We start from the raw sequence: 24,749 nt of genomic DNA, 5'->3' as shown, positions 1-24,749 counted from the left end.
TAAAAAGAATGTCATGATCTACATATACATATATATATATATATATATTTCTTATTTTCAATATTTTTTGTTTTGTTAATTTTTAGTTTTTTAATCTCAAATTGTTTCTTGGATTTATCCTTTTGCTTCAATATCTACTTACTGTTTTAATATGTACTGCCTAATGGAATGATTTTAAAAAAGATCCTTATGTTAGCTTCCCATTGAATAATATGTACAAAGAGTGAAAACTTCAAAACTTAACACAACCTTTGGCTCTGGACTTTGAGTAAATACTTTACAACATTTAATAAGATTAGGTGCAATGACAATCTTTTGCATTTTTTTTATTTAGCATTATAGCCCTCCCAAAAATGAAAATATATGCAAATGCAGAAAAATGACTACTATAGTCACACTCTTACAAAATGTAATAATTCAATATTGTAATATTCAGCATATAATTATTTTACATATTATAGCAATCTTGATTGTGGCCCTAAAATATTTGTATTCATATCTACAGTAGTCTCTTTCTATATCAACCACAAAAATGTCTACAGCCAACAATCAACTACAGAACCTTCGGAAATTAAAGACCCACAATAGTAAAATACACAGAACAAAAATATCTGAGGTATAAGATAAAAAATGTAATTTCCTTTTTTATGTATTTTTTAAGAGTTGCTAAAATGATGCACTACTGCATGTATTGCAATACCCAGGCCTCGGAAAGCTTCTTTTTTTCCCACACTGGAAGAGTTTTATGGTATTGTCATTTAGTATGGAGCAAAACGGTTGTATCCCCCTCGGTATATACTAGCCTGTAATGAAGAAAGAACGAGACCGACATCATCAGCATGGCTCCTAGTCTTGGCATCAGTGAAGGGTGCAAAAGCATTCTGAAACAAAGCAATTTCATGGGTTGTTTTTTAATTTCCATGTATGTATATATGAAACCTATTTTCTATATATGTTCAACAGTTAAGAGATAACACTCTGCACAGCACACATTTCCTCTTCACATTTTCTGTATGACTACATTTATCATTTTTCATTAGTGATGGGCGAATCTGTCCCGAAACAGTGCTAAAATTGTGAAATAGCAAAAAATTTGTGAAACACATTGAAGTCAATGGCCTTTAAAATAATTTTGATGCTCGACAATTTTGATGTGAGCAGCAATATTTAAATGTGCGACTATTTTGTACATATGCATTAAAATCAATGGGCGTCCGCATAATTTTGATGCGTGATAATTATGCGTGACAATTACGTGTGAAAAGTATGCACATGCCAATTTTAACAAGGCAAATTTAGCGACAGAGAATTTTCGCTGCAGTTTCGTGAAAGCATTTGCGGGCCACGAAACACAAAATTCGCTGCAAATCCATGCCTGCCGAATAAATTTGCCCATCACTATTTATCATGCTATACCTGTAAAATACTGTACTAAATAAAAGTCTCTAAGCAATTTTTTTATTCATGAGTATACTGTAATCTCACAATTTAAGATCTGCCTTTAATGTGTAAAGCAGTATTCTAGAGTCCAATCTAGTAATTTTGAAGGGATACATGTTGTACATTGCAGATTGCAGAATTTTTAAATACTCCCACATTTCATTAATATTTTCATATCAGAAAATCAACCCAATACTGACAGAGGTTGCAGAGACAAATAGATTCACACATACACTGCTATAATATGTTCAGTTTAGATGGATAAGAAACATATAATTAATTTAATTAAGCAGTAATGTGGGAAGCTGCAGGCATGACCAACACTCTTTATTTTTGTTAGAAAATCCACACCCACTGCTATCTCCAAACTTAAACCTTTGTATCTTGCTGCTCCTTACTTCTGGAATTCCATCCCCAAATTACTTTGTATGGAACTCTCTCTCAATCTATAAGAAAAAACTCAGATTCTACCTTCTGGAGCACTAGAACGTTATGTAGCCTAGACTACTGCTGCACTTAATGGCCATTGCCCAAATCCTGTGCACTTTTGCCTTTAAATTCATGCCTGTATGTTTGTATTGACCCTCTTAGACTTTATGCTTTAGGGGACAGGGACCTCCTTCCTACTACTGTATGCAGGGCCGCCATCAGGGGGGGACAGGGGGGACAAGCGTACCGGGCCCGGGCATGAAGGGGGGCCCGGCAGCGCTGCATTTTTTGAAGATCCGGGCCCCCCTTACGAGCGCCCGAGCCGTACGTCTTGCCTCTTGCGTGCCGAATGCGGAAGTGCCGAAAAGCCGAAGCCGATGCGCCGAAAAGACCCGAAGTCACGGAAAAAGCCGAAGTCACGAAGCGCCGAAAAGACCCGAAGTCACGGAAAAAGCCGAAGTCACGAAGCGCCGAAAAGACCCGAAGTCACGAAAACAGCCGAAGCCGAAGTCCTGAAGCAGCGCAAAGACCCGAAGTCACGAAAACAGCCGAAATTGAAGTCCTGAAGCGGTGAAAAGACCCGAAGTCACGAAAGGAGGCGAAGTTGAAGTACTGAAGCCACGAGTTCAATCCTACTGAACAACAGTTTGTGTTTTTTTGTTTTTTTTTAATCCCCTGGACACCAATGTATTATTTTAATATTCTATAGGCCCCTGCCACCAATCTTTTTTTTAAAACTTTTTTTTGGGGCCCCAATTTTTTTTTTAACTCGTAAGGGGCCCCTTGCCACCATTGTTTTTTTTTTTTAAAAAAAAATTAATTTTCTTTTTGGTGGCCCAAATTTTTTTAACTTGTAAGGGGCCCCTGCCACCAGTTTTTTTTCAAAAAAAAATTTTTTTTTTTCAAATTTTTTTTTTGGGGCCCCAAATTTTTTAACTTGTAAGGGGGCCCCTGCCGCCAATGTTTTTTTTCAAAAAAAAATTTTTTTTTTTCAAATTTTTTTTTGGGGCCCAATTTGTTTTTAACTTGTAAGGGGGCCCCTGCCACCAGTTTTTTTTCAAAAAAAAAATTTTTTCTATCAAATTTTTTTTGGGGCCCCAAATTTTTTTAACTTGTAAGGGGGCCCCTGCCGCCAATGTTTTTTTTCAAAAAAAAATTTTTTTTTTCAAATTTTTTTTTGGGGCCCAATTTGTTTTTAACTTATAAGGGGGCCCCTGCCACCAATGTTTGTTTATTTTTTAGTTTTTTTTTACATTTTTTTTGTTGGGGCCCCAAGTTTTTTTTTAACTTATAAAAAAAAACGTTTTTTTAAAAAAAAAAAATTTTTTTTTTTTTTTTGGGGCCCCAATTTTTTATAAGGGGGCCCTGACCATCAATAGCTTTTTACAACTTGTGTGGGGGGGGGGGTTACTTTTTTAACGCTGATGTCTGTGTGGTCTTTTAACTGCGATGTGGAGTGGGCGGGATATGGGGTGGAGCTTGGTCGTCAGTGTGGGCGGGGCCCAGGGGGGCCCCAAAAATTTTGTTGTACGGGGCCCCGTGATTTCTAATGGCGGCCCTGACTGTATGTCTCATGCCACATGGCACTTAATTTCTGTGTATTTATGTATTTGTATTTATTGTAATACATGTACTTCCTGTGTGTGTTCATTGTAAGATTGTACAGATCTGTGTGTACTTGTAGTGATTTATAAATAAAGTTATACATACATGTGTTTCTACTTATTCTTACTTTATACATAACTAGTTAACACACTCATTTGCATTCATCATATGTTTCTATGTCTTCTACAGATCTTTAATTCATTTAAAGGGGTTGTTTACCTTTAAATTAACTTTTAGTATGATGTAGAGTGTGATATTCCAAGACAATTTGTAATTGGTTTACATTTTTTATTATTTGTGGTTTTTGAGTTATTTAGATTTTTATTTAGCAGCTCTCCAGTTTGAAATTTCAGCCATCTGGTTGATAGGGTCCAAATTATCTTAGCAACAATGCTATTCATATAAGAGACTGGAATATGAAAGGCCCTAAATTGAAAGATAAGTAAGAAAAAGTAGCAATAACAATACATTTGTAGCCTTACAGATCATTTGTTTTTTTTAGATGGGGTCAGTGACCCCCATTTGAAAACTGGAAATCAGAAGAAGAAGAAGGCAAATAATTCAAAAACTATAAAAAAAGAAAAAAAAACTAAAGACAATTGTAAAATTTGGTTGGAATTAGCCATTCTATAACATGTTAAACGTTTACATAAAGGTTTGCATACAGTTTGCATCCCATCTTCCACCTTTATAAAATGCAATTTAGGCAGTGGCTAACTAAGGTCCAATACCACCACCTTGAGTGAATAACTAAGAGGACAGAGGACTAAGGACTAAGTATGTTGACCAGCCTGAGGATAGGAGGTGACAACTTATTAGTGCTCTGGATAGATCTAGAACGATAGCAGGATGACTGTTACAGTATTGTTGTATATATCTGGAGCCTTGTTATGAGCTAAAGGGGTCCAGTCAAACAACCAGTTAAGATCAGATCAGAACTGAGTGCATAATTACTGTCCTGGATACTCCCGGAACTGTAGCAGGGTGTCCAATGTTTCTGTACCATTATGAATTAATGTTACCCAGTCTTAAGACCAACTAGAGTATGATTTTGAGTACTTTCCTGTCCAAGATACAATTGGAATTATTACACTGTGGCTGTTACAATTGTGTACATTACTGTAACTTTGCTATGAGGTAAGGTGGTGCAACCTGAAGGTCAACAAGGGTAAGATTTGAGGTCATTTCACCTAGTTGTCTGCCATCATGGCATCCTGATACCTCTCTTGGATCAATGTTTCAGGCCTGCATGGTGTGACCTGGATTTAGGAATTGCATGAAGTCCTTCTTTGTCCTCGCCACCTCTTGTGGGGTAGTGTGATATAATCAAGACCCTTCAAGTTAAAATTTGAATGGGGCTGGTAAATGTCTTTCTGTGATGTCAGGTTTACTGTGTATAAATATTGTCCACTAAATACACAATTGTCAGAAAAGTTTTCCACATACATATAAGAAATTTTGCAGATATAAAACATGCTTACCATGGTACCAGCGCCGTAGGTGGCTGCTGGAGCAAGTGTGTGGTGGTAGGGGTCGGCAGCATAAACTCGTCCGTAACTAAAAATACAATAAAACTGCAAATCATTAAAACAAGTTAATACTATACAAACTAAATACTTATAAGCATATATTTTTATACAATATAGAATTTAAAAAACAAAAAACATACAGGGACAAAAGTATTTAACAATTGCCAATGGCCTGGATGATTTTTTTGGACAGACAATATCAAAGGCTATTGTGATACTAAACGCTATAGTTAGTATAGGTATGGGTATATAGAATTTATGTGAAAATATGGAAGGGTGTGTGTATGGATGCTGGGTTTTCATTTGGAGGGGTTGACTTTGTCTTTTTCAACCCTATTTAACTATGTAACTATGAAATCATCTCTTATAACATGACATGAGTGAAAAGAAGCCAGGCTTTCCACTTGTTTGAATGGTTATGATAATCACATTCTAAATAATTGCAACTATCCTACTATCACGTATCCCACAGTATTTGCCTCTTATCCCGCTTATTCTATCATATCCATTATTTACTTGGTTCATGCTTCCCCTATTATTTGTTTATTGTGTTCCATACATAAAACACACATATTGTTGATTTAATTTAAGAAAGCTTTCAATTGTATTAAACAATACAGGATGCCCTCATCAGAGTTAATTCATGTTCGGTTGCTGTATGTTCTTCCGCCCACCACTGATTTACAGTACCTTAACCATCCCCTGAATGGCCGTGAAAAGTTCAAGTATGATAAACTTCTTTACTAGGCTATAAGGAAGATATTTAGAAAAATATTCTATTCATTAATAGCCATAACAGAAGGAATTTATGCCATTAACAAGACATTTAAAGAGTCCCTTGTGGCCGTCGTGCAAATGCATTTGCAACTAAAGCTCTGTAGTTTCTCAGAGACATGTGAGGCATACAAGTGTTTTAATAAAATAATTGGAATAACCTAGGTTTATGGAATATTGCATAATCAAACTCTTCTGTAGTGATGGGCTAATCTGTTTCGTTTTGCTTTTCTGAATAATTCGCAAATTTCCAGCGAAATTCGTGAAACTGCAAAATGCGCTGTCATTGGAAGAAAAAAAATGGATGCCAGCGACGGTTTCGTGAATTTATTTGCCGGAGGCAAATTGTGGGAATTCGCGCCTGATGAATAAATTCGCCCTTCACTACTCTTCTGTAAAAAAAAAATCTAGCGATGAACAAAACACACCAATCTCAACAAACCAGGCTAAAATAAATGCATCCCACAAATACACCAAATACACTGGAGTGTGAACTTAAACTTATTCAAAGTATTTTTTGTTTTGTCATTTTAGGCATAGTTTACTATAATATCTTACAAAAACACATTGTCTGCATAGATTGGGATGGTACTTTCTCAATTAAAAACACATCAAACATATTTATCCTGTCAATTAATATTAAATCATTACAACTCTCAATTTATTTTCTTAGGAAAGAAATGGAAAATAATTAAGCACCAACCTATGTTGCATAACTTAATACAGGTATGGGACCTGTTATACAGAATGCTTGGGACCTGTGGTTTTCCGGATACTGAATATTTATTTAATTTAGATCTTCATTCCTTAAGTCTACTAGAAAATCATGTAAACATGAAATAACCCCAATAGGCTGACTTTGCTTTCAATACGGATTAATTATATTTTAGTACCAAGTACAAGCTATTGTTTTATTATTACAGAGAAAAAAGAAATCATTTTTAAAAATTTTGATAAAATGGAGTCTATGGGGAGACGTCACGTGATGCGACCGTGAGCAGACGTGCAGGCACATCGCTCCGTCCCGGACCAAGGATATAGCACCTAAAAAGCTCCCTAAACCTGCTCCTTTTGGCTGCCGAAGTACACCAACCTCTGGGGCAGCATGCCCAGATCTGGCAAAACTAAACCCAAAAAGAGAGCTACGCAGAAACCGCTAACAGACTTCTTTGACTCGAACGCTGCGGCTGTGGACACTCCCAAGATGGCGGCGCCAAGCCCGACTTCACCTGCGCACTCTGACGATGTCCCAACGGATAGTCCGGTAAGCGCTTCTTCGGGCACGGTGCAGGACTCCCCACACATTAGCGACATAACTCTCCTCCATAAATTTAAGACACTATTACATACTGAGCTGGAGGAAATGTCCGCTTACATAACTGCGCAACTTACACGGGAGATCCGGGAATTAGGCCACCGCACCGATCAGATTGAGTCGAAACTTGACGAAGTCGTTGTTCAAGTTAATGCGCACGATGTTTCTATTGCCCGTTTATCTGCCCAGCATGATGATTTGTTGGAGCGACTAGAAGATTACGAGAACAGGTCCCGTAGAAACAATATTCGCATAAGGGGGCTCAGTGAAGATGTTAAGGACCTGCATACCGACATTCCCGCGCTATTGGCCACGTTGGTTCCTGAGTTGCCTAAGGACCGATTAGAGCTGGACAGAGTGCATAGGGCACTGGGCCCCAGGAGAGATGGTGGGATACCTAGAGACATTGTTCTCCGATTCCATTATTACGCCACTAAGGAAACTGTTATGGCGGCAATCAGAGGTGTTGCTGATTTGACCTATAACTCCCATCCATATCAAATCTTCTCTGATTTGGCAGGTGTAACTATACAGCGTCGGCGAGCAATGCGCCCTATCACACAACTTCTTCGACAGCACAAAATTTTGTATCGTTGGGGGTTCCCATTTAAGCTCTCCTTCAATTACAACAACAAACAGCATGTTGTCAAGTCATCAGAGGAAGGCCTATCCACTCTTCGGGCGTTACAGCTTCTTGAGACCGACATCGCTACTGGTAGCCCGAGTAAGATGCCTAGCTTGCCACATGAATCGTCACAGGGCCCGTTGGCCACTTTATGGGAACAGACGCCGCGGAGGACGACCCGCAGACAGGACGTCGACATCGGCTCCAACACATAGGCACCTTTCATAAGCTAAATTGGCGCTTTTAGGAATTGTGACAATTCTTCAGGAGACAATCCCTTGGACGGGAGGACGTTTCCCCTCTCACCTTTACACCACACCATCGGTGATGCTGCCATTAGAGGAGTTTTTCTCAGACATGGCGGAACACGCTTTTGTGGCCCCTATTTCGTGGCCAAATTTGGAATCCATACTGGCCTGCAGTTTGGATTTGTTTACTATCTCAGTTAAGTATTTTTTGTTTCTTGTTTTGTTTTTCTTTGCTTCGCTACTTTTTTTTTTTTTTTTTTATTTTTCTGCATTGACCACTGCCTTGAACTATGTTATCTTGGACCGGCCTGACATGCTTTATTGCTCCTGGATTCTGTACGTAATTTTTATGCGTCACTACTCAACTTTCCGATGGCTGTATTTCTCACGCACAATGTGAAGGGCTTGAATAGTCCTCACAAACGCTCACTGGCATTCCGCTACTATCTGTCCATGGGCGTACAGGTACTTTTCCTCCAAGAGACGCATTTTTCTAAAGTTTCACAGCCTAAGTATTTCCATGTACAATTTCCTCATGTTTTTCTGGCTAATGCGGAAAAGAAGCAGAAAGGGGTTGGAATTTTTATTCATAAAAATTTGCCATTTAAGTTGTTGAAATGTATACCGGACCCACAGGGTCATTTTGTGATAATTGTATGCACTATAGGGGAGGCACTCTACACCTTGGCATCGGTCTACAGTCCCAATAGCACACAGAGTAAATTTTATAACAGATTTTTTTTGTCACTGTCTAAGCATGCTCAAGGGCAAATCATAATTGGAGGTGATCTTAATGCAACACTGAATGCTAGACGGGATAGGTTTGATCCACTGAACCCCAATAAGAAATATGTTGAACCTCTGTCTAAACTTATACGTACTAAATTGCAGTCTATGGGTCTGGCTGATGCCTGGAGGGAGTGCAACCCCTTTAAGAACGATTATACTTTCTACTCTAATCCTGATGGGACATACTCTAGGATTGATTATGTGTTGCTCAGTGTTTCCTTAACCGCGAATGTAGCTTCTGCTCGGATTCCGGTGTGTTCTTGGTCTGATCATAATCCTGTGAGAATAACCATACAAAATTTACAATCCCCCAAAGCAGCTCCTGTTTGGCGATTGAATGAAGCCATTCTTACGAACCCACAGGTGCGCACGCAACTGGAGGGAGAGCTAACCTCTTATTTTCAGATCAATGACACTCCGGATCTCAGGCAGTCAGTAATCTGGGAGGCTCATAAAACCTACATTAGGGGCATTCTTATTAAAATATGTTCCAGAAAGAAAAAGGAAAAAAAGGAACGGGTCCGCCAATTGTCAAGTCAGCTGGAATTGGCGGAACAGTCCTTTCGAACTAAACCTAGTGCTGCTGGTTCCCGACACATCCGACAACTTAAAACGGAATTGAATTTGTACCTTATGGAAGAAACTGAGAAACAGCTTAGATGGCTGAAACACAGATTTTATACTAAAGCTAATAAGATTGATACCATGTTAGCAAATAAACTACGGAGCATTAACAAAATACCCCCTACGCATAGCATCCTAACTAAAACAGGGGCCATTACGGCAAATCCCCAGAAAATAGCGGAGTCGTTTCGAGACTTTTATTCACAACTCTACAAGCACCATACGAATTTTGATGAATGTAAAGCAGATTTATTGTTTCGGGATATAGGGCTCCCCGCGTTAACTGTGGATCAAAGGGATTATATGGATCAGGCCATTACTGCTGAGGAAGTGCAGTGGGCTATTAAATCCTTGAAGGCACAAAAAGCTCCGGGTCCTGACGGATTCACAGGCCCATATTACAAGGCTTTTATTAAAGAATTAACCCCGCATATTGTGAACTTATTTAATTCCATAAGAGCAGGAGACCGGTTTGTCCCAGATTCTCTTCGAGCCTTCATAACGGCTATTCCCAAGCCCAATAAGGATAGTAACTTAGTCGAAAACCACAGACCGATTACGTTATTGAATCATGATATGAAATTAATAGGGAAAATTCTGGCTAAACGGATTAATACGTTTTTATCTGATCTATTGGACAGTGATCAAGCTGGTTTTGTCCCTAATAGACAACCCTCTGATAACATTCGCAGAGCTATTGATCTAATCTCTTGGACCAGTGCAGGGGGCACTCCTGCAGTGCTCCTTTCACTGGATATAGAGAAAGCCTTTGATTCTCTGTCCTGGGATTTTCTTAAGTATGTCCTGCTTCGCTATGGGTTCCCAGAGACTTTCCTGTCTTCTATCCGGGCTCTGTACGACTGCCCCACAGCTCAAATAAAACATCAAGGATTTCTTACTCCCCCCATTGTAATTGCACGGGGTACCAGACAGGGGTGCCCCTTGTCACCAATTTTATTTGTGATGGCAATGGAATATTTAGCAGCTTTGATAAGACAAAACCGGGATGTCTCTGGGATTTGTGTGGAAGACCAAGAACATAAATGTTGTTTATATGCTGACGACTTATTATTGACTTTGTCGAAACCTTTGATATCTCTGCCAAATTTGTTTAATGTCCTGGATAAATTCTACGGGGTTTCAGGTCTGAAGATTAATGTGTCTAAATCTGAGGCATTACCTCTTAATATGTCTCCTAGTATGATAAAATTGCTGAAGCTCAATTTTGATTTCGCCTGGACGAATACGTCTATTAAGTATCTAGGAATTCACCTTACAGATTCTTATGGCACGCTCTGTGACGTTAATTATAGAAATTTCATTAAACGCCTCATGGATGACCTGAAGTCTTGGGAGAATTTTTCAGTTTCGTGGTTTGGCAGGGTTAATATTATAAAGATGAGTATTTTACCTCGGATTCTTTATCTGTTTCGTACTCTCCCTTTAGCACCACCAGCTGATTGGTTATCTAAATTGCAAAATGCTTGTCTTAGGTTCATTTGGAACAATAAACGGCCTAGACTTGCTCGGAGCCTATTATATAGGCATAGAACCATGGGGGGCTTGGGTGTCCCAAACCTTCGTGAATATTATATGGCTGCTCAGATGGCGCAAATGTTGAACTGGTTTGTTCCCCTTCGGCCTCCCAAGTGGGTTGTGCTGGAACAGGCTATATGTCAATGTAATTCTCTGGGGATTTTCTTTGGACACATAAGCATTCGCATAGGTCAGTGACTTTTCCAACTATACAGCATACATTGTCTCTATGGCGCAAAATTAAAGTTAATCCCCTTTGGATCTCTAAACACCAACCGATGGCGCCTTTATTTGATAACCCGATTTTCTTGCCTGGGCTTCAACCGACTCAGTTCCGTTGGTGGAGTAATAATAACTTTACACACGTACGGCATTTCATACTACATGGTAACATAATAAGTTGGTCAGTTTTGAAGGATAGATATGATGTCCCAGATCGGGAATTGTATAGGTATCATCAAATCAGACACTATTTGTCTTCGGTGCAGAAGAAATGCTCCTTTGGCTCTAACACTTCTTTTGAAGCGTTATGTCTCCATCGCCCACGTATGAAAGGCTCCCTTAGTTACATATACCATCAATGCGTTAATACCAAGCCCATCACCTCTCTAAAATTTGTGCAAAGATGGAATATGGAACTGACGTTGACGTTGCAAGATCGAGACTGGCAGGATATTTTCTTGAGTGCCAAACGTGCTTCCACCAATGTATTAGCTCAGGAAACTGTATAAAAAGTTATCAGCAGATGGTACTTAGTTCCGAGTCGCGTTGCTAAATGGAACCCCCAAACTAGCCCTAATTGTTTTAGGGGCTGTTCCGAGACTGGAACGATGGCCCATATCTTTTGGCATTGTACCAGGGCACGTCGCCTATGGATCCGGGTGTATCACTTGATATATTCTGTCCTGCAAGTTAATTTACCCAAACGGCCTGCTGACGCTCTCTTACATAGGAGAATTGATGCAGTCTCTCGAGCCCAACACTCTTTAATTACACATTTTTTCACGGCAACGAAGCAGGTGATAGCAAAAGCTTGGCTGACTCCGACTTTGGCTTTTTCTGATGTGAAAACTAGGATAGATGGAGTATTTATTATGGAAAAGTTAACGAGCATAATATTAGACAAGCAGGACCAATTTGCGAAGGTTTGGGACCCCTGGATCACCTACCGCTATCCGACTGGGCTTAATCGATCGGCACTAGTTTACTGAGTACAGATTGCAATGTTTCTAGGTGGGCAGATATTGATTGATTAATTCCCACTCATATAACCTGGGTTGCTACGGCAGTGGACTTTCACCCCCCCCCTTTTTTTTTTTTTTTTTTTTTTTTTTTTTCCCTTTTTTTTCTTTCTTTTTGCTTTTCTTTTCTCGGCCCTATGTTTTGTAGCTTTTCCTTTTTCTCTTGCATTCTATGTAAAAAGGGAAACGTGTACTGTTTATTCTTTGTATTATTTAGCCTTGACACATGTTCAGTATTCATGCTCTGTACTATGCTTGTTGTTACGGTTGGCTACAGCTGTTTTATTGTTCGCTACAGAAACATTTTCGATACTACCTGTATTTATGTAGTACCTGTAACAATGCTGCCGACTTTGTTGTTATGCACGATTTCCTCAATAAAAATTATTGATACAAAAAAAATGGAGTCTATGGGAGACAACCTTTCAGTAATCCGGAGCTTCCTATATAACAGATCCCATATCTGTACAAGGGAAGAACTAAAAGCCATAACAGACAGACAAATCATTAAACATTAACCAAATGTGGCAATGCAGCAATCAACTGATTGCGTTACTTGCAAAGACTAATTACATTTTTTAAGTATATCAGCAGTAAAAACAGGATACATTAAAAACTTAAACTTGCTTTCTTCCTACTGATAAGTTTCGTTACACATTTTGGAAAGATGGAAAAACAAAGTAAACCTTTCTTCCGTACTAGTCAACTATGCATGTCTTGAAAAATCATATTTTTATATCTATCTTCACAACAGGTTTTGCTAGCCTTGAATGTTGTACGTTAGAATTAATATATTTTAGGTAAGGGATATAAAATAGCAAATTATAATTATCAGGGGAGAAAACCCCTGCATAAAAGATATGTTAAAATGCCTACTAAATGAAACCAGTACAGTGGACCTCTTTTGATGATCTTTTCATGATCTTGCTAGCAATCTTGAGGAGACTATTGTCTTAACTGTGAGTTTATATGGTTCCTCTTTATGATTTGGCAGTCCTATAATGAAATGTATATGCAGCACTAACATCATCATTGAGTGATTAGCATCTGCCTCTGTTATTTTATAATACCTTCAATATGTGTTGGTACAAATGAAGCCACTTTTTTGTGTGTTTAACACACTTATCCCATTTAACGCAGAAAATTGCTTTACAGCATTCCATCTAATTAAAGAGTTCACCATTTGTGGACAATGGTGCTTTGGTATGCTAATGAAAAGGTTAAATGCATTAAATGAGTTTAGATGACTTTAGATAACACAGTTTCTTCAGTTTATCTTGAGTCACGGCACATTTAACAAACAAATCATGGCTTCATCTGTAGGTATTTCAGAAATAAAAACAGTGGGCTATGAAATAATTCCACTTTAAGCAAATGTACATAATGCCTCAAAGGCCATTTTACATGTCATATTGGTTTATGGCTTTTGAGAATTTTATTTAAAGCTTACGTATCCCTTTGTCAGGTCATTTATTATGTTATATATGTGTGTGTGTGTGTGTGTGTGTGTGTGGTGTGTGTGTGTGTGTGTGTGTGTGTGTGTGTGTGTGTGTGTGTGTGGTGTGTGTGTGTGTGTGTGTGTGTGTGTGTGTGTGTGTGTGTGTGTGTGTGTGTGTGTGTGTGTGTGTGTGTGTGTGTGTGTGTGTGTGTGTGTAAATATTATGGAATAGAACTAGTGATGGATGAATCTGGCCCATTTCACAAATTTGTTGGCAAAAATTCACCGAAATGCATTAAAGTCTATAGGTGACAAAATGTGAGACAAATTTTTAACTAGCGACACATTTTTTCACCTATTAGAATCTTCAATTTTTGCTACGAAACTTGGCAAAAAATGTTGCTTATCACTACATAGGACCTGTTTGCTTGCAACAATCATTTGATAGTTTAAGTTGTTTTGAACTTTATTCGATTGGGGAAAGGAAGTGGAATCAAACAAAATGTTGCTTCTTTAATTAAAACTGTTGCAAGTGATACTATTTTTTTGCTTTATGGTAAGATTCATAAGTAAAAAAAAATAAAAGCAATCTTATTTTGCTTAAATAATACTGTATAGAAAATCTCAAAATTGAAATATAGTTGAAAAAATTTGAAAAATAGTACTGTAAACTGTATTTTAAAGCTATGAAAATATCAATGTGCTATGGGCTTCTTTTTTGATCACAATTGTTTTTTAATCAGGAAAATACTCATCAAATCACATAGATGTGGTAAGGCATGCAGTGGCACATGGTTTGAAATAGGTGCAAACTATTTTACAGTATTCTCACTTTCACATGATCAAAAGAGCTTCAGTTTGCAGAATCTCCATACTGTATCTAAATCATAATCCCGAGATTAACCTAATCTTGTCATGGTGTCACATTAGACCAGCCGTGTGAACTGACCTAGAACTGTACAGAGAATGCTGTCAAAATGATAATGGCAGTGAGGCTAAAAAAGGATTGACTGTGTTTTTATCAGTTAAGGAGTATTCATAGTAAAAGCCACAGAAAACACATTCTAGCAAGTGGGAAGGCAGTTTGGGGAGATTAGACGCCCGAAGAAGAAGCAAGTTGTCGATGGGCGACTAATCTCCCAAAATAGCAGCGTGGCTCTGCCCTTACTGTGTATTTTATGATTAAAGGATTCCTAACACAAATTAATTAAAGTGCCCTGAAAGCACTTGCAGTAAGAGGTATATTTATTATGTGGTGTAAAAACCGGCAGGATAATTTTCCACACATCACCAAGCTTTGCGGTGTAAAAATAAACTGTAAAAAATGTTGTGCATTTTTTTACCTGTTTTTTCTTAGAGTGTCTTCTGCCAGAAGCAATGTAAAATAACAGCAGCAAATCTGGCTTTTGCATGGCATAAAATAAAACACACCTTGATAAATTCAATTTTTATTTTACACTTTTTTTTGGCAAATTACCTAAATATGTCTCTAAATGTTCAGTTAGTATGAACTTGAAAATGTTGCTTCATTTCTAAAGAACATGAAATGGGTAATTTATTAAACCCTGGGGTGCAAGTGTTAGAGCTCAAGAGCATACCCATTAGAGTTAACTTAACCAAATGCTAAGCAGCTTTTAAATTGATCTTCATTATTTATTCTTTTATAGTTTTTGAATTATGTGTCTTCTTCTTCTGACACTTTTCAGCTTTTAAATTGGGGTCACTAACCCCTATCTAAAAACAAATGCTCTATAAGGCTACATGTTTATACTTATTGCTACTTCTTATTACTCATCTTTCTATTCAGCCCTTATCCTATTCATATTCCAGTCTCTTATTTAAACCAATGCATGGTTGCTATGGAGATTTGGACCCTAGCAACCAGAGTGCTGAAAACTGAAAACCGGAGAGCCGCTGTATAAAAAGCTCAAAAACCAGAAATAATAAAAAATTATAACGAATTGCAACTTGTCTAAGATTATAACTCTTCATCATACTGAAAGTTTATTTAAAGGTTAACAACCCCTTTATACTCACTTACCAACACATTTGGGGCCCCAGGGAATACGGATATTTTTGTATTTATTTTATGTGTTTATATAATGGTTAAGGCTGACATGCTGAAATAAATACAAGTCCAGGACATATACTTCAAATTAAACATTTATACAAGTACACTATAGAAGCAAATTGTAACTTTGTGAGTGACTTCAACATAGCAATAAAGTAAGTAGATAAACTGAAGATTTGGTATCAAAGTAATTGAGAAATTCTTCCAGAAACAGCATAAATGTTATCAAACATAGGATCATATTCAATTCAGTGAGAAAAAGATGTATCATGTGAAAACTCATGGATTCAATAGATTCAATTTGAGATGCAATTCAGTTTAGAAAAACAATCTCACTGTTTATCATATGAAAACTCGAAGTTTATGTAAAAAAAACTGGAACTGAATTTGGAGGGTTTTTTTCTCCTCAAATTGAACCTTGTTTGAGTTATATATATATATAGCAAATTTGAGTACAGTGCACACGGATAACCGAAAAAAGCAATGCCTGTGTGCTGGTTACATGTGTCAATAGTCATAGGCAAGAGAGAAAAACCGCACCAACAGGTCTTTATACAAAAATAGAAAACCTTTTATTCAACGTTTCGGCTCAAACCGCTGGAGCCGTCTTCAGGAACAAAAAAATTGTGCATACCACCAAACAAACTTAAATACCCCCATTGCACGCCAAAAGGGAAGTGACAAGGAGTGGGAGTGTGTACTCTGTAACCAATCAGTGCCCCAATGCTCATCATCATAGTTAAAAAATAAATAATACATAAATAACCATCCAGTGTGTATATATACTCCGTGACCTGTGTGCCATAGTGCCACGTGCAAAGTTAAAAATCATTAAAAACATTGAAGATCGCCGTGTATATTAACTACACATATCTAAGTGAAGCTTACACTGACTGCACCCCGCCGGCAGGAAAGACTGCTCTTACATACCTCCATAGCCATGTCGCCTCAGATTAACAGGTACAGAGCGGTGTATGGAAGCAGCAGAGTAATCCGTCTCAGCAAACTTTTAAAACTGCAACAGATCCTCTCAGATCCCTGACAGCAGCTCTACAGAGTTTCCTCACTATCCCTTGCGACTCACACTGCTAAACACGCCCCCATTCACCATATATGGAATGCTCCTCTTGTGCATACAAGATACTGTATAGCACATTATATTAGACTAGATAATGTATAGCATGCAAGGGATGTGAGCAAGTGAGCAAGTCAGGAATAGTTAGCAACAGCAGCATGTGCTCCAACTAGGAGAGATAAAAGGGAATAGCTCTGAACTAGGCTCTGCTAGCCTAAGTGAAGGACAATACTGAAGAGGGATTCAAGCTAATTTTTTCCCTGATCCATTTCTGCTGTAGAGGATCCAGACCTCTTAGTGCAGCTGCCATGGCTGCATATACCAATCTAACTTTAGAACCCCATCCAATATATTAATATAACTTTTGAACATCCAGTAAATTCTGGCACTTAGGTAAAATTAAGCATTGCTACTGCAATATCGTTTGCAAGCTTGGTTCAATTTCATTCATAATACAACCTATAATATTTTATGATCACTTAGTGGATAAACCTTGTAATAGCTAAAATAAAAGTCAATGGTCAAAGTTAACTTTATTGTCATCTCAGCAGTATACGAATACACAGTGAGATAATGCACCTAAAGCCATTTCTTTATTATTCTGAATGAAATATATTTTGGTTTCTTAATTATCTGTAAATAAATTCAATCTATAGTTAATACGAAAAAGGGGCACAGCATAGTGTATCACACTCAACTCGACAGATTTGTATACTTCTTAATATCCAGATTAAAAAGCTAAATATTGTTGCTTTCTGTTGAAGTAAAATGGATCAGATTCACCGATCACTAATGCCAGATTTTTACATTAGAGGTTTTCAATTTTTTTTGCACATAATAAATCTCTAAAATATGAGTTTTGAAATTAGAATTCAAATTTATGAGCTTAGCTCTAACAAGCTGAAAACTCTGTAAATATTTTTGAACATTGATAAATCAGCCCTTTAGAATTTACTTGCACTAAACTAAAATACCCTGTATCATATACTGCAAAAATAATTAAAGGGCTTTTAAACAACTTTAAGTCCATACATCTAGTTTGTATCCTTATGAGAATTGATGTTTGCCTGAATGACAGAGATCATGGGGTCAACTTCCAACCTAGTTCTTACTGGTCTTAATCAGACAAGATATTAAACCAATATATGACCTGACACATCAATTGTGATCATCAAACACATGACTACAAGAGCTCTGCCAAGTAACCTGATCAAATGCCCCTCACTTTGGCAAAGTCATAAATAAAAGCTTACCTTCAAAGTCAAATGTTATTTCAGAAATGCAATATAGATTTGACTATACAGTATATTTCTATTTGCAAAATCATGCTGCAGATGCCTGTCCACAAAAGCCATATACCTAGTTTTGCAGATTTAATTGAATGTAGCAGATTTCCATAGAGATAAATAAATTTGAGTAGAGATAAATGCATTTGAATGAAATGGGCAGCACCGTTTCAAACCATATAATAACATTAAATTGTGAAATTACATTTTAAATCATGCATATTAAGAAAAAAAAGCTTAGTCACTTGCAAGTAAACTCTCTGCTAAGTGCAAGCTCTCGATAAGAGCAAGTTTACATTTTAGGGAGCTTAGGAAAGAGGGACATGAGAGGTGGAGTAGCTACAAACTGATCTAAAAAGAAAAAATTGTTGCTTGTTGTGCAGTTTTGGATAATAGAAGACTATGATGAGATCTGACTTTTACTGTTGATAGAGACACAATGTTGCAGCCTAATGATTACTAGATAATACACAAGGGATGATAGAACTTCTACCTGCTTTAAATTCTAAGACATTGCAAGGCAAATAGCCACACATGACATTTACTCATAATATTCGCACTACAGTCATGTATCTAAAGTAATGTGATTGTCTCTGTAGACACATACCAATTAGTTAGAGTGGTGACATGGATCTTGGAGGAGCATGTGCAGTTAAATCTTTGTCCTGAATCAGCTACTGTGCATGCTACCACAAAATCCATTTTGCCACCATGATAGCAGAAGAGGATCATTGACAGACAATAGATGTTTGAACTCTGCGGATTTCTAGCAGACCAGGATACAGGTCAACCAAAGTTGTGGTGTAATTCAATCGCAGAATGTGCGCATAATTCGCAATTTGTGAATTTTTTACATATTTAAAAAGCTCTTATAGACATTCGCATTGTGAAAAAAAATGTGCAATTCTGTTTGCACCACACTTATTCAGCTTTATAAATATAACCATGCACAGGGCAAATATATTCACTTTGCGAACCAATCTGCCTTGTGCAAAGTTTATAAATGACCGTCACTGTTTGCTATGCACTAGATCTAGATTGATCTTTGATGATTGATGACTTCAGAATCATAAAAACAATGTGTATAGAAAACGTATTCAACATATGATATATATATATAATACACAAAAGCCATGAATATCTTGTAAATTATATCCTTATAAACGGTGAGTAGTGATGTCATCAGTTATAAACGGTGAGTAGTGATGTAATTTCTGTCACATGACTCACTAAAATTTGTGTATTATAATTAATAAAGTACCCCCAGTTGTAAAATATGAGGATATTATGTTACCTCGGAGTTCCATGACCTGTATAAAAACACTCGGCCTTCGGCCTCGTGTTTTTATATGGTCATGAAACTCCTCGGTAACTTATAATATCCTTATATTTTTCAAGAGGGGGTACTTTATTCACTATATATATATATATATATATATATATATATATATATATATATATATATATATATAGCTTTAAATCTATACTAGTTAATCTCCCTAGTTACTTGACAGAAGCCCATTTATCTTATTTCTTATTTCTACATCTTATTGGTTCATAGAGATAGTGACCACATGGTGACATGGATCTTGGAGGAGCATGTGCAGTTAAATCTTTGTCCTGAATCAGCTACTGTGCATGCTACCACAAAATCCATTTTGCCATGATAACAGAAGAGGATCATTGACAGACAATAGATGTTTGAACTCTGCGAATTTCTAGCAGACCAGGATACAGGTCAACTTCTCAGAAGAACAGATGCTGCGGGGAAGGATCTTGGAGGGGGCAGTGGAGCAGGACGTGGAAGGGGTGGAGGAGGGTAGGGTTTAGTTCTCCCTAAAGGGAGTGACATAGGGTTTGGGCCTGTTTCAAATGAATGGGTCAACATTAAGCTGTGTAAGCATCAGAAATGCTAGATTTGTTGCAACAGCTCACTTATGAGAGCAAGTGCAATATGCAAAGTATTATTTGGAGCATACGTTGCTTTTTCACCTGTTTTTTACACACAATGCCTGGCCTAATAATGGCCAGTGCATTAAAGTGTGCATAAGCTTCAATGCAAATTGGATGTAATTTTCTTCAAAATGCACAAGTGCAAGGAGTGGCTATAGACAAAATTCCCTTTTAATGATTGGCTGATTTAGCTATGGCTAAAGTTGCATGATCATAACATCAGTTGCTTTTAACTGGCACAGAATAATTGTAATATTTGATGCATTTTATCAGTGGAGTGGGAATTGCATCATCCTGGTGCAGAAATACTCAGGGAACTGGAAATTAAATTAGCATGCTATTTTCAGGTGCATTGAGTTGCAAGTTTAAGTACAAGATGCAGAGGAAATCCCAGAGTAACAACACCTTAAGGTAATTCCTTGTGTTTGTACTGTAAATCTAATACTTTGCGCACTGTATCTTAACATAAAAGCTGACAAACTGGATACTTTTGTGCAAGACATAAGTATAGATGATTGTGTAATGATACAATTGCTTTTGTGAACAGCACAGTGCTTTGCTCTGTAGTTTGGGTTATTAAAAAAATGTAAAACCACGCAAATGTTGGATGTTGTTTTATGTGCTCAACTTATTCATAGGTGGTAATAATAAACAATGATATGCTGTTACTACTATATAGTAGATGCTATATCAAGCTGATTGAATATTGGAATAAGGTAACTAGCATGACATTTATATGAAGCCTGGCTAGTGTAATTTCTTTGAAGAGTAAATGCAACCTTAAATCTATATCTTAAAGATTAATAATTACTTGCACACAGTATAAGTCTATCAAACAAAATATATATAATGAAGTAGAGAAAACCAGAAAATAAGAAACTATCGATTTCCTGTTGTTTTATTGCAATGCTTGAAACTTTTCAGTACTGAAGATACTGTAACAGAATTACATACACTGGGGTCCCAAGAGAGAACAAATCATGCATTTTTCCCAACTTATTTTTAAAAACCATGCTATAAAAGTAATTGCGTTATAACTATTCTAACATATATTTCTGTATAAGGATGTTTTGGAGCACAATGCTTTTAAAAAAGCAAATACATTGTTTTGCTATGAACACGGATTTATTGTATGTTAGCTGAGTTATCATCAAGTTCAGAGTACTGTTTTATTAAAAAGCAAATCAGCCAAAAACAGAAATTTGTTTTGTTTTGTTTTAAATTAGCAACTATAGCAACTGTAATGGCCTTGTGTAGTTTTGGAGAACCCATGCCATTCTTTAGGTGTAGCAATCCCATGGGTTATAAAAAGCTATGTAATTATCATATATATATATATTATGGGGGATTTTTAAAGGGGATCCAAACGCTGTGGCTTTATCAACTGAATTCCTGCTAGATATTAAAGGAGAACTGTCATTAGATATAGTGTTCTCTATCTTTTAAGTATTACACAGTAAAGTTAACAATAAAAATTAATACAATATTTTTTCAGAGTTAAACCTATTACATAATGAAACAATAGCCTTATCTCACCTCTGCATCCTCAACCAAATATTTTGCTAATCCCATGCAGCCAAACTCAAAAGCAGCATAGTCTGTGACAAGGTGTCATGCTCCTCCTTCCTGACAAACTTGCCCCTGGCATGACTCCAGATCTGAAGTCCCTATGGAGGAGCCAGTCACTCCGATTCCCAGTCACTCTGATTCTCCCCCCTCCCCCCACCAAAGATTATGTCATAAGGACACAACCTCTATCAGAACCCTGCAATTTGCAATGAATTATGGGGATTGCAGTTTGAATGTGACATTCATTCCATTAATATTTTTAACCCTCCCCCTCCACAGTTGCTTATAATGGGGATCAGAGAAGGGCGGTGCCAATGTGAAATAAAGTTGTGTCATATCTAGAATCTCAGCCATATAGGCATTGAAGGACAGATAGAGTATGGTAAACACACAGGAGCATAATATGTTATGTATATATATATATATATATATATATTATTTTTTTTTATTTGCGCAGGGTGGCACACCGCTAACTAATGAGTGCCCAGGTGCATGGAAAAACCATGTATGTAGCATTCAAAAAGACCAGCAACACTGGGGGGCACATTTACTTAGCTCCAGTGAAGGAATAGGATAAAAAATACTTCGAATTTCAAAGTATTTTTTTGGCTACTTCGACCATCAAATTGGCTACTTCGACCTTCGACTTTGACTTTGAATCGAACGATTCAAACTAAAAATCGTTCAACTATTCGACCATTCGATAGTCAAAGTACTGTCTCTTTAAAAAAGACTTTGACCACCTACTTCGCCACTTAAAACCTACCGAGCATCAATGTTAGCCTATGGGGAAGGTCCCCATAGGCTTTCTAGCCAATTTCTGATCAAAGGAATTTCTTTCGAACAATGGATTTAAATCCTTTGAATCGTTCGATCGAACGATTATTCCTTCGATCGTTCGATTGAACGAATATCGCTAAATCCTAAGACTTCGATATTCGAAGTCGAAGGATTTAACTTCGAGGGTCGAATATCGAGGGTTAATTAACCCTCAATATTCGACCATTAGTAAATGTGCCCCTGGGAGTTTTGGTGAAACAAGTCAAAAATTTGTATTTTGAAGTGCGTATGTAGTCAATGTTACGTTTCAGTCCCCTCTGGGACCTTTCTCAAGGCCTTGACAATATCCCCGAACAAATCCAACTCATAATTTGCATATTTAAATTTAAATAAATTTAATTTATTTAAAAAAATCTAAATATAAAGAACAGCTTGCATTGACAAAACACTTTAAGGGGCAGATTCATTAAGGGTCGAATTTCGAAGTTAAAAATACTTCGAAATTCGACCCTCGAATTGAAATCCTTCGACTTCGAATATCGAAGTCGAAGGATTTAGCGCTAATCCTGCGATCGATCGATCGAAGGATTTTTCGTTCGATCGAACGATTAAATCCTTCTAATCGAACGATTTGAAGGATTTATTCCAACGATCGAAGGAAAATCCTTCGATCAAAAAATCACAGGCAAGCCTATGGGACCTTCCCATAGGCTAACATTGACTTCGGTAGGTTTTACCTGCCGAAGTAGAGGGTCGAAGTTTTTTTTAAAGGGGAAGTACTTCGACTATCGAATGGTCGAATAGTCGAACGATTTTTCGTTCGATTCGTTCGATTTCGTTCGAATTCGAACGAATTTAACCAATTCGATGGTCGAAGTACCAAAAAAATACTTCGAAATTCGAATTTTTTTCATTCGAATCCTTCACTCGAGCTTCATGAATCGGCCCCTAAATCTGCCATAGACAGGAACAATTGACTTTTAAAGGAACTCATCAGCTTTAGATACCAACATTATACATTCAAGTTTTACCATTTTTTTGCCCTTATTTCATTTTTGAAAGCATAATTCAAATTCAGGAGTTTTAACTCAAAAATTACCCTCCTTGGATATGGCCGAATACTACAAAGAGTGAATGTTCAGATTTGGCTAATCCCAAAGCAAATCATACTCAAACATATTATCAAAGCACAACCTGCTAGTGGCTTTGCCATGCCAACTACTTAAGAAGAAGGAAGTTGCTAAAAAATTAATTGTTCAGTGGTATAACCTTAAACCTTTCAGTAGTATAACCAGAAATGCAGGTGCTACATCAATCCCACCTGATGTTTGCAAATCTGGCTGCATGTTATATGTTCCTGCAACTGTAAAATTACTTTCTTGTGCAAGTTTGCCCTGTATTTTACATCTGTCTTGGGCAGGTAGTAAGTATAAAGCTCCTGCTGAGCCTTGCATAGGCACTCCTTTTGGAGCACACTAGTAAGGGACATGCATATGGGTACCCATGGGCTGCTCACATTAAATGTAGTATTGTAAATTTGATTTTGTAAATCTGAAAGAGGCATGTGAAAATAGGGGAGGATTTGGGAGCAAAAAAAACATGGTGTTGCTTTTTGAACTTTCAGCTTTCACTATATATATAATGCCTGAGCTCTATTATACTGTTTATCTTTAATGGCATTATTAGTTAAAATCACAAAATGTTTCGATTTTCACATTTATCACAGTATACCTAAGCTAGATAGGTTAAAACATATTTTTTACAAAGATTTGTGTTTATTGTCCAATCAGATATCAAGCAAATCCATTTTTTTCATTTGCTCTGAAAGGGTTAAAATATGTTATTCAGCTCCCCAGACTATCTGAAAGAAGCTAATCCAGTATCACTTCAATAGATTGAATTAAAATTAGACTCCAAATAAACAATCACAGTCAGCATAACTGCCAAATGTTTGCAGTGGAAAAGAGTCCTCAGGCTAGTGATATAATGAAACCAAGATTGAAGCCTTGATTTTGTTTAAATAGAGCATTCTAAAGTGATTAACTGAAGCTAGAGAAAAAGATGCTGAGAACTAGATGGATGTTTCAAAAAAAGTATCAATGGTTGTTACCTGAAGAGGAGTTACAAGAAATTTCATCTGCTGCAACGAAGACGAATTGATTTCTGTAAAAGAAGATAAAATTCACAATACTGGTTGCTGACTAAAAATGTAGTATCTGCCATTTGAACTGATGTATATAGATGGGCATTGGAAATAAGTATATTTTAATGGGATATTTTAGATCTACAGAATCGATAAGCATTATCATGAAATATGGTCACAGCATACTATAAAATAAGATATAAAATATGTAAAATTTTACTATAAGGTGCTTAAAAAACTAGAATTTGGTCACACATAAATTTTTTTTTGCTAGTCTAA

At 37.1% G+C, this 24,749-nt stretch overlaps 1 protein-coding gene across 9 annotated transcripts in view; it reads right to left on the bottom strand.

Annotated features, from left to right (window-relative positions):
- Positions 1-675: 675 nt before the first annotated feature.
- LOC108701881 (RNA binding protein fox-1 homolog 1) overlaps positions 676-24,749 on the bottom strand; it is a 375,478-nt gene continuing 351,404 nt past the window's right edge. For 3 of the 9 annotated variants that reach the window (XM_041575879.1, XM_041575884.1, XM_041575886.1), the window contains 2 exons: positions 4,956-5,031; positions 679-881 (listed from right to left, as the gene is read on the bottom strand). In XM_041575879.1, coding sequence (XP_041431813.1) covers positions 759-881; positions 4,956-5,031 — 199 coding nt within the window. In that variant the 3' untranslated portion in view covers positions 679-758. Of the gene's footprint in view, positions 882-4,955; positions 5,049-24,437; positions 24,491-24,749 lie in introns of all 9 variants that reach the window. The other 6 variants (XM_041575880.1, XM_041575885.1, XM_041575883.1 and 3 more) reach the window with 4 other exon arrangements.

The sequence above is a fragment of the Xenopus laevis genome, chromosome 9_10L (assembly GCF_017654675.1).
Source record: "Xenopus laevis strain J_2021 chromosome 9_10L, Xenopus_laevis_v10.1, whole genome shotgun sequence".
NCBI lineage: Eukaryota > Metazoa > Chordata > Amphibia > Anura > Pipidae > Xenopus > Xenopus laevis.
Note: the sequence above shows the minus strand (reverse complement) of the source record. Positions and strands in the feature narration are given on the sequence as shown.